At 38.2% G+C, this 15,151-nt stretch overlaps 1 protein-coding gene across 3 annotated transcripts in view; it reads left to right on the top strand.

Moving 5' to 3' along the window:
- Positions 1–15,151, top strand: part of CDK19 (cyclin dependent kinase 19) — a 124,621-nt gene that overhangs the window by 105,178 nt on the left and 4,292 nt on the right. For all 3 annotated transcript variants that reach the window (XM_086876824.1, XM_086876825.1, XM_086876826.1), the window contains 6 exons: positions 1,226–1,369; positions 1,626–1,695; positions 2,888–2,960; positions 6,658–6,755; positions 8,267–8,345; positions 12,125–12,391. In XM_086876824.1, coding sequence (XP_086732950.1) covers positions 1,226–1,369; positions 1,626–1,695; positions 2,888–2,960; positions 6,658–6,755; positions 8,267–8,345; positions 12,125–12,391 — 731 coding nt within the window. The remainder of the gene's footprint in view (positions 1–1,225; positions 1,370–1,625; positions 1,696–2,887; positions 2,961–6,657; positions 6,756–8,266; positions 8,346–12,124; positions 12,392–15,151) is intronic.

The raw sequence follows: 15,151 nt of genomic DNA, 5'->3' as shown, positions 1-15,151 counted from the left end.
TATCTTTTAGACTGACACATTAAAGTTAAATTGTTTTTTTGTATATTTATTCTGTTAAATTAGAAAAATAAAAAAGGTTTCCTTGGGTCATCTAATTTAACTTCAATTACTATGCAAGTCTCCACTCTTGTATTCAGCAGACTATGCTTATTTTTAATCTGATCTCAACACCTTTTCCGAAGTTATATCCCAGTATCCCAGACACATATTTATCAGTGGAGTAAACTAGCCAATCCATAAATCCTTTTTTTTGGGGGGGGGGGGGGGGGGGGTGGGAACAAGATTTTTATCACTAGCAAATTCACACTTTAATTTTAAGATGCATAGTAAACCATTTGGATCATACAGAACACTAAGATGGATGGTAATGAGCAGTAACTAGAATGCATACACGTAATCTGATAAACTCTTCTCTTGTAAATTAATGCTTTAATCCACAATAGATTTAATCTAAAAAAGCGTATTAATGAGAATTTTATGGAATAGAAGTTGTTGTTTTTTTCTTTCAGTGTATAGAATTATTAAGGTAGAAAACATCTCTGAGATCATCAAGTCCAACTGTCAAATATCAAGCTGTTGTTTTCTTTATGTACTTGAGATGTCGATGAGACAGTTAAGTATTATTGCTGTGGGAGTCAGTTGTCAAGTAGGATTTTAATTTTTTCAAAGTTTGGTAGTCACTCTTCTAAAATTGATTAAATTTAGGATCTTTTTTTCCCTCATTTTAAGTAGCTTACACCCGTTGTTGGTGGCTTAAACATATGAGCCATTAGTCTTCTCCTTAGTATTTATTTGGTTATCAATTATAACCAAATTGGAATTGATTTGAATTGGATTGAATTTGAATTGAATTGGACTGAATTGTTTGGAATTGTTTTGAAATATGTGGTAGAAGTATTATTTCCATGTATCTTTGTGAGGGATAATCTTTGGTCAACTAAATGCCCTTTAAGCTATGTTGTAAGCATTGTGTAGGTTTCTGACATAACTGAATATGTTAAGTGCTGGACTGCCACTATGCAAATTTGCCTTTGAGACTCTAATTTTGGTTTCAAGAAAACATCTCCAGATTTTACCCTTTTTAATGTGTTATATTAATGCATTGTTTTTAAATGTGAAGCATTTTGTCTTACTGTTGTTATACAGGTTGAGAAATTGTGCAGAAACAAAAAACAGAACAATAGAGTGCAGTAAATTTTCATTAATTATCCCCCTTCTTTTGCAGATATTTGGGCAATCGGCTGCATATTTGCTGAACTATTGACTTCAGAACCTATATTTCACTGTCGCCAGGAGGACATCAAAACAAGTAATCCTTTTCATCACGATCAGCTAGACCGCATTTTCAGTGTAATGGGATTCCCTGCAGGTAATTTATTTTCATTAAAGCAGCAGACATGATGCTAGTGAGTTGTTTGTTGGTTTTTTCCTAAAAGAAATTACTAGTTGTTTGTATAGGTACGAAGAAACTGTCAGTTTGATGGATTTGGAAATGCTGACAATTAAAGAACAATAGCACTGGCCAACAAACAGGAAGTCGACTCCTGTAGTTATTTCTTCTTGAGTATTACTTAAACTACATGTTCAGAATTGTAAATGCTTTTTCTTTTTCTACACTATTGAAGATAAAGACTGGGAAGACATAAGGAAGATGCCAGAATATCCAACTCTTCAGAAAGATTTTAGAAGAACAACGTAAGTAATGAGAATGTAACAACAGTTCATTGAGTGTGGTGGAGGCAGAAATCAGCTCCTATGCTCTCACTTTTTGGGGAGGGGATTTTGAAGTATTTGGGTTCTAACACTGTGGCAGCTGTCCTGTTTGAATTATCTGGTTTACATGACTGGTGTTCTCTCCCTCAGCTGCTTGTTAAGAACATCAGCTGAGTGGCCTCCTCATTTCTCTTGAAGGGGTTGTTATAATTTAATCTATGGCAGGCACAGACAAATGAGCTTCCTCAACCCATTTCTATTACATGTTCAAGATAATGTTGTTCATTTTGTGTGAGAAAGAATAGGGAAACCCTGGTATTTTTGCCAAGTGGGTATGTAGAGGCAGCAATGTATTGGACAGAAATTTCTATTGAATATAACTTGTTCAATAGGTTGTGATTCAAAACCTGTCTGGGATCTGGGAATTTTCCATTTTTACTGTTTCCTGGTGCTTTGGCTAAATTAGTCAAGTGGTGATAATAGACCAGAGCTGGTAAAGAGTCACATGGACTCCTCAAAGTAAGGTAGAGGACATGGATTTAGGAATTTCGGATTCTGTTTCCAGCTCTGACATGGATTCATTACACTGGCTTTACACAAGATACGAAGCTTATCTGTGCATGAAGCTTCTTTCTTTTGAAAATGGCTATAGATGATAATTTCTGGAGCTGTAAATTAAAGGCAAGGCACAGATCATAGGTATTTAGGGCAATTTTGAGCTTGGGAGCTGTAGGGTCTGTATGGTTTTCTGGAGGTTGGAAAGACAGAATGGTAATCTAACTACTCTGCCAAGTTCTAACCAGAAACATTAGCTTAAATGTTGAGCTGTGATGAACTGCTGAATGCTTTCTGTGGCAGAATTGCTTTAGAAAAGTAGAGTATAAAGTTCAGCTTGTGTCTCTCTGTCATTGTCCTTATCAGCAGCTTATCCCTATACTATAAAAGTTGCGTGTTTCATGGAGATAATCTTTACACACTTGATAGCAGTCCTATTGGTGAAAAGCACACTTTGTGTGTAACTGCTAGATAAATATCTGACATGTCTTCTGATGTCAGTTCTTTTTACTGTTTACTTACTGCGGGTTGGGAGATGTTTCTGTGGTCACTTGATAGAGTTCCATGTTCTAAATGCACTATTATTTCAGACATGTCTTTCTTTAACTGTATTTTTCAGATATGCCAATAGTAGCCTCATAAAATACATGGAGAAACACAAAGTCAAGCCTGACAGCAAAGTTTTTCTTTTGGTAGGTGCAACTTGAAAATTGCTGTGATGACAGGAATGAAATTGCATTTCTAAGGGTAATATCTATGTCTGTTTTCCTATCTCATTCTAATGAACACCAATATTCAAGAAAGGTATTTAACACTAACTGGCCATTTTTGAAATGTATTTTCTTCATATATAAATTGCTTAACTGTTGGTATTGAAGATCTCAGAGTCTTCTCTAAGTAAGATCTGCAAGACACTTTTATACCCAGTTTTACCTTTAGGTCTGCTGTGCAAATAAGAGAGTGAGTATAGTATGTTTCTTGATACTGTGTGGCTTCAGAGAGCTAAAAAGCCCCCAAAAGCTAGAGTTTTGTGTAGAAAGGGAAGAGGAAAGGAGACATGTATCTCCTGTAGTAATTTTGTATTCTTTTTCTTCCCTCTGACAGTAGTCCACCACTGTTCTGGGGATGATTCCAAACAAAATCTCTATATATTTGCTGGTTGCCTAGTTGAGTCATCCATTGTAGGCCAACACAGGGCTTCTCTGTCTAATGCAGCATCATTTCTGGATGTCTCTGTGATGACTTAGTGCTGTCTAAATTTAGGAATTAAGTTCAAAGTGATTTTGCTAATGCTGTATACAGGGAGCTCAGTAATGAGGTTCTTAGTGCAGCTTGACTTCCAGTGGTCTGCCTTCAGTTACAAGTTCAGCATAGCAGTCATCTCTGACAAAGATTTGCTCATTTACTCATTAGTGGCTGCTGGATGATGACACAAATAGCTGTGGCAACAGAATAGGTTAGTCCCAAGTGGGTGTAAGGAAAGAATTTCTGTAAGAAAAGTGAGACTCAAAGAAAAGTTAATTAAAATTTCTTAACCTCAACTTACTGGGCACATATTGGAATCACCTAGAGGGCAAGTCTAACTGAAAAGATGACAATTGCAAGAGACATCATTGGTTAGCACATGAATTTCCATGTTTTCCTACTTCAAGTGGAATATACAAGAAAACCTGCTTGCTGTCAGCTTATATTGCCAATTCTTTAAGGTTGAACATTGAGCTGAGAGTCATCTTGGGTCGGTTGGCTGCTTTTCCTGGTGGAAATATTAACCAGATCTCTGAAGAACAACAAAACTAACCGTAGTTTGTCCTTCTTTCTGAGCATTGTGAGGAAGACTTAGTTTTCTAAGTAAGGCAGCTTGTTAGATTGTTCTCACTGTTCAGAGGGTGAACAGGGGTGATTTAGTGATCAGCTACAGAGGCAGAGGCTGATCTCAAATAGGTCAGTCTCCCAAAGGTCTGAATAAAAATGCCCAAGAGTATGGACTACCTTCCCAGTATCTCATTGCTGTACATTGGAGGTACATGTACTGTGAAGCAGACTCCCTAGAACTTCTTGTTCATATCCAAGCTAGTTATTTTTATGAGATGACCTCCATCTTTCAGGGTGACCTCTGAAGACATCTGCTTTGTAGCAGTCATTGACTGAGCCTGTGCTAATGAGTACAGGAAGTGTGGTGCATGGGGAACAGATGGCATCAAATAGATCAGTACAGGATAGCAAGTGACTCCTGACAAAGAGAATGATATTATGCCATTCTGCTGATTGACATTGAATGATAATGTCTACAGGAAGGGCAGAATGTTTTCCATTCAGGAAGAGGCATCTGTTCTTGCTGTCCTGGAAAAGTTACAGGCATAGTATTCATAGCTGTCATGTTAGGCCAGTGGAGCCTGAGAACTTGAGACCTGCTAGGAAGTACAAGATTTTTGATGAAATCTAAATTTCTCATTGGTTTTCTATGTTGTCTTAGCAGCTGCTGCTCTGAAAGCAAATTGTCTCCAGACATGTTTCTTATTAATTTTCCCAGAAGCTACAGATAATTGGAATTTCTCAAAGAAGTTGGTTCACAGTAGCATCACCAATAGGCAGGTTATCTTGCTGGGAGTGATATTGTGTGTGGTATTACTTGGAATGGGCTAGCTGATTGTATCCTCAGGAGTGAAGCAGGAATGCTAAGGGAAGGAGTCCAGAGGGCAGAGGCTGATGCCCTGTGCTCTTCTGTCAACAATGACATCTGGTACCAAAGATCAGGCATGGCCTTGCACAGAATATGCATTTTTGTCTCTGCAAGTTGTGGAGGAACTGGGAAATTTGCATAACCTGTAATGGTGCCAGAAGCTGCTTCAGCTGACAGAAAATTTTCATGTAGGGAAAGGTGATTTGAAGTAAAGATACTGAGTACCAAACTATTGTCTATATTGTATTGTGTGAGGTCACTATGTAGAGAACCAACATATCATTAGAAGTTCAGTTTGTGAAGATGCACAGAAAAGGTAGGGTTAAGAGCACACAAAAATACAGTAAATAAGTGCCCATTCAGACCCTCCATATGTATATAAATCAGGAATATCTTGAGGTGTATCTCTAGGCAAGCAGCAGAAATCCATTTAGGAGCTAGTTGCAAATGAACTGATGGGCAGAGAGACAGCCCAAATGGCTCTGTTTTGCTGTGAATCTGTTGAGGTCTGTGGCCCATAAAGTATGTGAATAAGTTGGGAGTTGGGAAGGAAATGGCAAAAGTACAGAGAGTTTTGAGACCTTATCTATCAAATAGGGTTAACTACAATTATTGAAAAAGATGATTTCTTGTATTTCCTTTCTTGATGAGAGTGAGTGATTTTTACTGAAGCTGTTTGCTCTAGCATATATATAAAATATATTGTAGCATATATATAGAATATAATATATACATATATATATATAATATACATAGAATTCTATGCCAGGTTTTTAATTTATTGGAATAAAAAGCCCCAAATACCCATGCCATAATCACATTATTTTGTTGAATATCCAGGCAGATTCTGTTGGAGACCTGAAAGATAGTTTGGGCTGAGATGTCCTTTTCAGAAGGAAATTTATTTTCACTGCTGGTTTGAATTAAGAGAGTATTGTGTGAGAGCAGGATACTGTGTAATGTAATTTGAGCACCCAAATTTCCTACTGTAAGTTTACCAGAATGTGATAAGTAACTATTTAAAATGGTGTGATATGCCTATAAGTCCTGTTTTACACTGCTAATATATTGTAATCCCCTTTTATAGCCTGTTGCAGTCAAAAGCATTCTAGCTAATAAATTTGTGCTTGTTTTCCTCCTAACAAGGAAGAAAGGTTACTAGGAAGGGTCTGCTCCTTCTCATTTCAGTACCAATTAGAGTAGGTTTGGGAGCTGCATGAGTAGCAGAGTGTTCTGATTCTGGAATGTTGCCAGTGCAAGAAATGAAGATTTATTGTTTCACTCCCTAAAGCAATACAGAGAATCCTGGTCATGTTCAGTCCATTCTTTTTTCCTTTTGTGTCAGCAGTGCAGAACAGTGTAAAAGCTGTACATGTACCACAACAGAAAGCCATTACTTAGAAATGATGTTTTATGAACCTGTAATAGGTGAATTTAGCATTGCTTTAGTGCAGTGGTTCAGCCTGAGCAATTAATACTGTCTGATATACTTAACTGTTTATTACATGAGAAATACTTCACAGCCACAGTACTTTGATGGATGTGCATTATAGTTCTTGGAAACTTCACTGAACAAGCAGTGCTAACTTTGGCTTGTCTGGACAAGCTAGAAATAATTTAGCAATCCACAATCCAAGACATACAAGTCATAGTTTGAAAAGTGATAGTTTGATACGCTTTTTTGCTATTTTTATTGTTATGCTTTGCAGCTTCAAAAGCTTCTTACTATGGACCCTACGAAGAGAATTACCTCAGAGCAGGCTTTGCAGGACCCCTACTTTCAAGAGGATCCTCTGCCTACATCAGAGTATGTATTCTCTCTTCTGTGTGCATCTGAGGTGACTTCTTTCTGCTACATGCTAGTCTCTGAAATGACATGACAGCTGAAAAATTCACAGACACCTATGTGTGTCCAAAAGAAATAGCAGTTCAACCATGCTGAGTAGAAACAAGTGTAGTACAGAAGTGTCTGTATCTACTTGTGCCACAACTGAGTGGTCATGAAAAATAACCCAGTACCTCAGTAGTTTTGTAATTCTGAGCATACTACCAAAGCCAGAGTGACAACATTACTGCAGTGTTTAGAGAATCAATCTCTGCCCTCTTCTGTTCTGCCTTACACAGCCAATGTTCTCCATTGCTTGGCTGATTGTGCCTCCCCTAGGAGTGGGACAGTTCCCTGACCTATAACCCATTCCCATGCCCTCTTTCACAGGGTAACAATATGTGAAAAGTGAAGAGGTAAATGGCTGCCTAAAATCCCACAAATCTGTAGTTCAGAAGGCTTGAGAGTACAGAATTGATATCTTGATATTTTGTTGTCATGAAAAGTGCAAATGACATATTCAGTCCCAGCTGGCAGATTTTGTCAGTTTCTCTTCCCAGTTTTTGGCAGCATAGTGGTGCATAGCATTATGATCTGTGTGAACTTGGTGCAGGTAGACTTCTACCTTTGCTTTCACGGTTTCCTCAACTAGCAGGCAACACCAAAAGGAGGGAACAGTCACTGGAATGCAAAAGGAGTCTGGTTGTGACTAGTTGGGTTTTTTAAATTTCTTTTTTCTGTTTAAAAAAAAATCGAACACTACAGAGCAACTAGATTAAGAACTGTTTACACCCTCTTGAAAAACACGTCATGTTGATTGTATTCTGAATGTTGGCACAGAAATCTAAGAAATTGATACTGGTCAAGATCTACCAGTAATTTTCCGCTTAGAGTTTATCTGATGCTATACTGTGGAGAACTCTAGCTCTTCATGGATTACCAGATAACATTATGATAAGGTCTCTGCCATAAACATTATGGAATGTTCCAAATTCCATTGGTTAGATGAATTTAAAAGTGATCTTTTTTTTCCTAAACAAGGGCTGAGAAGTTAGTTAAAGTGACTCTGCAGCTGTGATTGGCAAATATATTGAAGCCTGTTGTAAGCCAAGGCAGGCTCATAAGATACTTATACTCTTTGGATCAGTCCCTTTATTCAGTGAGCCATGCATGTTCCAACTGGGTGTTGTGGAACCTCTGACACTGTGTTTTTTCATTTTACCACCTGGATCAACAAGTGGTCGTTCTGGCATTTGGGCATGTTCAACCATGCCATGATTTCTAAATGATAGCCTTGTGCCAACAGCAAAGAGATCTGACATTACAATCAGCACCTATCTTGGGTGTTCACACTGCCACTCACTTGTGGAAACAGGATTTGTCAAATGCAAGAAATGAGGTTGTGTTATATGCACTTGTTTTTAGCATAGAGTTAAGGAAATGTATGCCATGTGTACATATTTGTGGAGTGTTTACTGTTTGCTGTGTTTCAGTGTGTTTGCTGGCTGTCAGATTCCATATCCGAAAAGAGAATTCCTCAATGAAGATGAACCTGAAGAGAAAGGGGATAAGGTATAATAAACTTGTTTGGTTGTTTGTTTTTTTTTTTACTTTCAAGTGTTCAATAAGAAAGCATCATGGTGCCAAATGAAAACTAATGAAACATGAAGAGTTAACCAAAAATGTGTTTCCAAGGCAAAGCTCTCTAAGAAGTGCTTCTCAGACAGTTGAAAAGTATCAGATGCCTTGGGGTGTCTCAGGTGGTATCACCAGCACAGTTTGCCCTGACCTGTAGGGAATGAGCTGGATGGGCTGTTCTGTCAGCTGTAGCCGGCTCTCAGCTGCTGCTGTTCCAAGAAGACCTTGCTACCTCCTCCAGCATTGCATGATGAAAATACGTTGTGAGCACATGAAAAGAATGGCATTTTCATTGTATGACTGGCATCCATCCAGCCACTTGAATGTAGATGGCTGTCGGGGTCTCAGATAAATAGTGGCAGCCTGCTTCTGGCACTACATCAGAACATTTCATCCATCTGCACGCAGTTTCCTGATCATGTTTTAAGAGCCCTCAGACAAAGGAGTAATAAGGATTCTGAGCTGTTCTGGTAGCAACAATCTGTTCTAAATATTCTCTTTCCCATAGCCCTGTAGACATGAGCGAGAACTTGTTTGTGTGCATAAATTTTGGTGTGTTTGCAACATAATCTGATCTTCTTGGTGCGTGTAGCTCAGCTGTGCTGTGTGACCACAGCGATTGTCCTGTTGTGCTGTGAAGGCCAGACAATGGTGCTACAGTGTAGGAAACAGCGTGTTATTTTCACTGAGCAGGGTACAGTGAGGCACCAGCGGTGATGTATAGCTAACAAAATGTGAAGACAACAGTCTTAAACTGTAGTTATCTGAGGACTATATGAGAGGGGCTGTTGTCTTTTGGAGAAACCATTTGAATACATGAATCTTCTGTTTGCAGTTTTCTGTGTAGCATGACAAACTAACTGAGTTTAAAACTATATTTTAGAGAGCAAATTTTGTTTTCAGAACTGATATTGCAGATTCTTCTTTACCAAGAACAACATTATTGGTAATATATCATTGATATATCCATATATCAGATATATGGATACTACTAGTGGTAGTATCCATGGTTTTTGTGTCCAGATAATTTTTTCCAAAGGAGGAAACAGACCCCTGAGCAAAAATAAAATAAAATTCATGATACTGATTTCACTATAATTTAGTTACTAATAGTTGTTTGTTATATATAAATAAAATAAATATTTCTTACTTTAGTTATTTTGCTTCAACTCTCACAGCTTCAAAAAACAAGAAGAAACCTTCTGAATTTAAATTACTCTGGCTTTTTTACATTTAAGTCAGTGTACTTGAAAGTAAATATCTGTGTTTTCCCAGGGAATGTTGCAGGGATGATGACAATGGCACGTTTATATTTTTAAAAGCCAACATATAAATGGTCTTTGAGATTGTTGAGGGCAGTCAGGTATTTTTGCACACTCCAAATTAAACTTTTTCCTAGACCATTTCTGTAATACAGGTCACACATTAGTAAATGAATGTGTTCCCACAGTGTAGAAAATGTAGAGGTAAAGGCTGTTCTGAAAGTTGAATCTGTGCCATGTTTTGTTTCTTTATAATGTTATTGTAAATGAAAGGTTTTATTTTTTATTTTTTTTTAGACTGGCTTGTTACTGGTTTGTTTTTAAAACCATAAAGATCTGTATAATCATTTGGAAACCTGGAGAGATCTCTGTTTGTTTATTTGGAATTTGCATCTGAATTAAATAACATTTTGCATAACTAACCATTTTGCAAAATGAATACTTAGCAAGACTAAAATGAGGGTTTGTAAAAGAAAGTGAAAATATTATTTTTCTCATTTAAATTCTGTTAGGCAAGTTTCTGCTAGGTTTGTTTCTAGGTAGGACTGAAATTTCATTTTGGTAATTTGTGCCTGAGAGGTGACATATGGCAGTGTGGGTTGTTAAGTGTAGTCCTTTCATGAGTTTAGTCATGTAGGAACTGCCACGAACCAGACTGACCTGAGGACAAGGTTTTTGCTGGTGAAAGCCATTTTTTGTGCAGTAAGGTGGTGCAGCCAGGCCTCAGCTGGAGACTGACAGAGCATATCTCAGTCTCTAGCCAGGCAGTAGCAGAAATAGTTCCATGCAAGCAAACTCAGGGTAGTCAACTAAATTTTGTGCTAAAATCTGAAGCACAAAACCTGGGTCCTACAACAAGATATTGCCTTTAATTGTGAGACTCACTTTAATATTTGTTTACAAATATATATTGAAGTTTTTCAGCTCACACAATATTAACTACCTTACTTGTATCCAAACACTCCTATGAAAACACAAATTTCAGAATTCTAACACAAATTGTACCTTAGTTATCGATGTTTTGTTTGTGTAAGTGAACCTCAAACCATTATGAAAAATAAATTGCTTCTTAATAGTTTTTTTTTTTTTACAAGCTAGTTTGATTAACTCTTTTAATTATTGAAGTTTAAATCTCCCAGGAAATAGAGTCTGACTGAGATGAGATTTGAGGACTACATGCAGGAGGATACATTGTGGGTTTTGCTAAATGTGAAGTGGAATTGCAATTCACCTCTTAAGTCCTTGAAGATGTGAGTCTTCTTTGTAGTCTTAAGTGAATACATCACAGCACATTTTATTGGAATGTATCTTGGGAGACCATTGCAATGAATGGCATAGATGCAGGTCTTTTATGTCATTTATCTGCTGTAACTAAAAGCCTCTTGGTGAAGGGGGGCATCAAGAATTTTCTGCCAGTGGCAGCTGGTTGTCATAATTTCTGAGAAACTAATAAAGTAAGGTTTTAATTAAAAGGCTGCCATACTAAAGCTTTAGTCATTATATAAGCAGATGCTCTAGGAAAAATAAACCCTATCCTGGAATGTTCCCTACAGTATATTAGGGGAAAGATAGTAAAGTTTTTAATTCAATCCATGTCAATTGAAGTTTTTTTATCATGATGAGCAAGTGACATATCTCACATTTGGAGTGAAGCTGCATTTCTTTGCAATTCTCTTAGGTGGTTTAGTGCTGGGATGGAGGAGCCATTCCTGCTGTTCGAAAGCAGATGAATGTGTTGTCTTTCCCACAGCTGTAACCATGGAGGATGGAATTGCACTCAGTTAATTTTCTGACCTTCCCACCACTTCCTCAAATACTCCTTTTAGTCTGTACCCCTCTGAAGCTGGAAGAGCTCTCAATGTTTTTTGTTCTTGTGTTCTTCTTCTTAACCTTTTTTTTCCCTTCTGTGACATTTTTCTCTGTTTATTTTCCTGCTAGGAACCAGTATCATATTAATTATCTTCCTTGTCTTCCTTTGCTAGTCTTCTCCTTCCCTTGCCAGATTCTTCTTTCATCTGTTTCCTCCTCTTTTGTCTTCAGCATCTCTGGTCTATTTTCACTTTTCTTCTATTGCAATAAGATTTTCTGACCCTATATGTTGTGCACCGTGCTGGGCCCTATTCCCTTTACAGCACCCTTTGCAAGGTGCTTTGATTTACTTCATTAGGCGATTACTGCTTTATAAAGGGTTCCTTTTATCCTCTGAGCACCTGGGTAGCTGTAGGAGGCACTAGGCTGTCTTTCCAGTTTAAGTCCAGCTTGTTTCATTAAAAAAGCAAAACGACCACCAAAAAGTGGGACACCCCCATAAGGTGAGGGTGAACTTCTCCCAGCATTCAGCCTTGCTGCGTTTTCCCATCGGGCAGGTGGTGACACCAGCATTGGCAGCTCCATGGAGCTCACAGACCTAGCTCAGAGCAAGTGACCATGTTGTGTCTCTTCCTCCCTCAGAATCAGCAGCAGCAGAATCAGCATCAGCAGCAAACAGCACCTCAGCAGCAGGCGCAGGCAGCGCCGCAGCAGCCGCAGCCGCAGCAGCAGAACAGCAGCCAGACCAACGGCACGGCGGCGGGCACCGGCACGGGCGCAGGGGGCGCGGGCACGGGGCTCCAGCACAGCCAGGACTCCAGCCTCAACCAGGTGCCTCCAAACAAGAAACCACGCATAGGGCCTTCAGGCGCTAACTCAGGCGGGCCTGTCATGCCTTCAGATTATCAGGTACCTCTGGAAATTTTGCTGCTTCTGATACTAAAGGGCCAAGGGCCAAAATGTCGTTTTCCCCCTTCCCAACTGCAAGAACAGATTACGTTTTAATGAATTTTTGGTGTAACCTGAAGCATCCTGAGGTTTTGTTCCGTGATTAGTAATTTTCAACCAGCTTGAGTTGTATCTACTGTGCTCTGTAAAGTCTCAAGGACTAGTCCACTCCAGGAAAGAACTTGGTATTTGCTTAACTTTGTATTTTAGAGTAATCTTGCTGAAGCCAGTGGATATAAATGCTCCATGGTATCAAGTTCAGGATACTCGAGTCTTTGCAATATTAAATCCCATGTGAGGTGTACATGTGAGACAATCCTGAAAAGGAGAAGCAAAGTTAGAACCAGGCTCTCTCATCTCATTCCTCCTATTGTCACGTGTATGAAATGGTTCTGTAGTTTATTCTGGTATCTTTCTAAGTCTGCTTCTAATGTTAAAGAAAAAAAATGCATGTAAGCACATTAATGACAATTTGGTTCATCCGTTTGATTCATACCAGAGAAGGGCACAAAGACACGTGTTGTTTCTAATGTGACCAAAGTAGAACAGATTTCATATTTTCTGGTACACTAGCATTCATAAGGAAAAGCATTATCACTGAATAATTTTTGAATTTGCATACTTGTCATTGCTCACTAGAATTATATTTTCCACTGAAAAAGTGACTTACATTAAATGTAGAAAGCACTGAACTTACCAGGATCTTCAGTACTTCTCAGTTTATACTTGCTAGAGCAGTAATTAGTTTACAGAAGAATTAAACAATAAAGGCAGATATTAAGGGTAAATTTTAAATTATGCTAGGGATTCTGTCTGCTCCTAGCCTCCAAGAGGATCCCTTTTTGGAGAATGGTCTTTTCAGGCTGCTTTAAATTTAAAATAAGTAGGTTTTAAGGCACCAGCTCTCAAGTTGTCTTGAATTAGCTCTCCAGACCTTCTTCACAGACAATTGGTTACTCAGTGCCAGACATATTTCTCCCATTTTTGTTTGACTCTTTTAATTACAAATGGTCATGAAGGCATTGAGGGCAATTTAAGGAGAAAAACAACTAAGTTTGTTTTTTGAAGAGTTCCAGACAGGCTTGAGGCCTGGACAGATCAGTACATCTGTCTGACTACACAGTATTTATAGTTGGTCTGGTTTGGGCTACGCTTAGAGGACAGGTGGGATGCATGTGATGAATTCTAATATGATGCATTATAGAATTCTTATCCAGTTCTCTGAACTGTTGGCAAACTAATGCCTTACAAGTTTCTAGCAGTCTAAATATTCTTTTCCTCAGTTTTTTTTTGCCCTCTATGACGCTTTTCTTCTAAACTTTAACAGCTCAGGCATCAAAATTATGATCTGTATGTTACCTTTACGTCATTCACTAAATTGCATGGTCTGATTATCTGTTTTTACACTTGTGATTGGCTATCTGCCTTTAACTCGTAGCTGACTGTCTTCTATTCCAGAAAGGAATGTCTGCAATTTGTCCAAGTCTGACTTGTTAAAAACAAATTCTCATATGGGGAACAAATATAAGCATGGGCAAGTTAATGCATTCTTGTAGACTTACAGCATTAATTTTGCTTCATTTTATCTTATTTAGAACTAGGTAGAAGATACTCTTTGCTCTGAGTTTCATTTAGCTTGTGGCCTAAAGTCTCTGTTGAAGTGTTTTTTGTCATTCACCAGCCTCGATATATGTTACTCCCACAAATAATGCAAACTCCTTGTTGAATTTTACTGAGCCTTTCTTATGTGATCTTGGGTATTTTGGTTAGCTGGTGTGCTGATGCTTTTCATCCAGGAAGAGCTCCTATGAAGTCATAGAATTTATTACAATTCTTTTTCTTTTCCATTAGAAGTTGAAAAACTTTCCAGAATTTTGAGAAAAATTTCAGGTTTCAGACACTGTGTTACACAACCAGCCTAATCATGTGGATTGTGGTGGGGTTTACCTCACTGCACAGTCTCCTGTCCACCAAGCAGTACTTCTCATGCCAAGTGATTTTGCAACTTGCATTATTGGGCAGCTCATGGTTAATTCTGGATGGGGAATGGTTATGAAAATGAAAGGGAAAATTCAGCAGGCTGGAGGTTGCAAGATTCACAAATTTGTCTTGCTGAGGTTGGAGTCCACTGAGCTGACTGCTCCAAACTGCAGGGGGGAAAAAAAAGCCTTCAGGAAAATGAATGTTAGCTTATGTACATACATATGTCCATCTTTAAGCAGTTTTCCTTGTTTGCAGTAGCAGGTTGAAAGACTCGCTTAAAATTATATTATTTTATCTTAATGGACAAATTTTCATTTAGATAAATTGAGTAGTTCTTAAGTCATGGTTGTCTCTTTCTTAGAAAAGAATAAAATGTTCCTCTATAACATTTAGTATTGCCTATCTTGAAAAGGGTGTTTGTAGCCTTAGCATTAACAGCATTTACAATAACATAGATGTAAGTTTAAGAAACAGATGAGTTTTGAAAGGGAGCTCTCTTGTCTCTTGTGTATTTTTTTTACAGAAAATGGGTGTGTACCTGCTACGCTTTTAGGTGTCTCCAAGGGTTCTTGTGTATTTTGTGTGCTGTGTTAAAGCTAATTGCAGATCAGAATGATGACTTGTTTTGTGGGACCCTAAATAGTAGCACTGTTTAGTTGGCTTCCACAACAATCATGTTTTAATGAGCACCAGAGAGGTAAAAAATTTCCTGAGCTGCATGATCCTGACAGGCTGGGT

Source organism: Cyanistes caeruleus, chromosome 2 (assembly GCF_971803275.1).
Source record: "Cyanistes caeruleus chromosome 2, bCyaCae1.hap1.1, whole genome shotgun sequence".
Taxonomy (NCBI): domain Eukaryota; kingdom Metazoa; phylum Chordata; class Aves; order Passeriformes; family Paridae; genus Cyanistes; species Cyanistes caeruleus.
The sequence above is the reverse complement of the archived record's forward strand: the minus strand, read 5'-3'. Positions and strand labels throughout refer to the sequence as shown.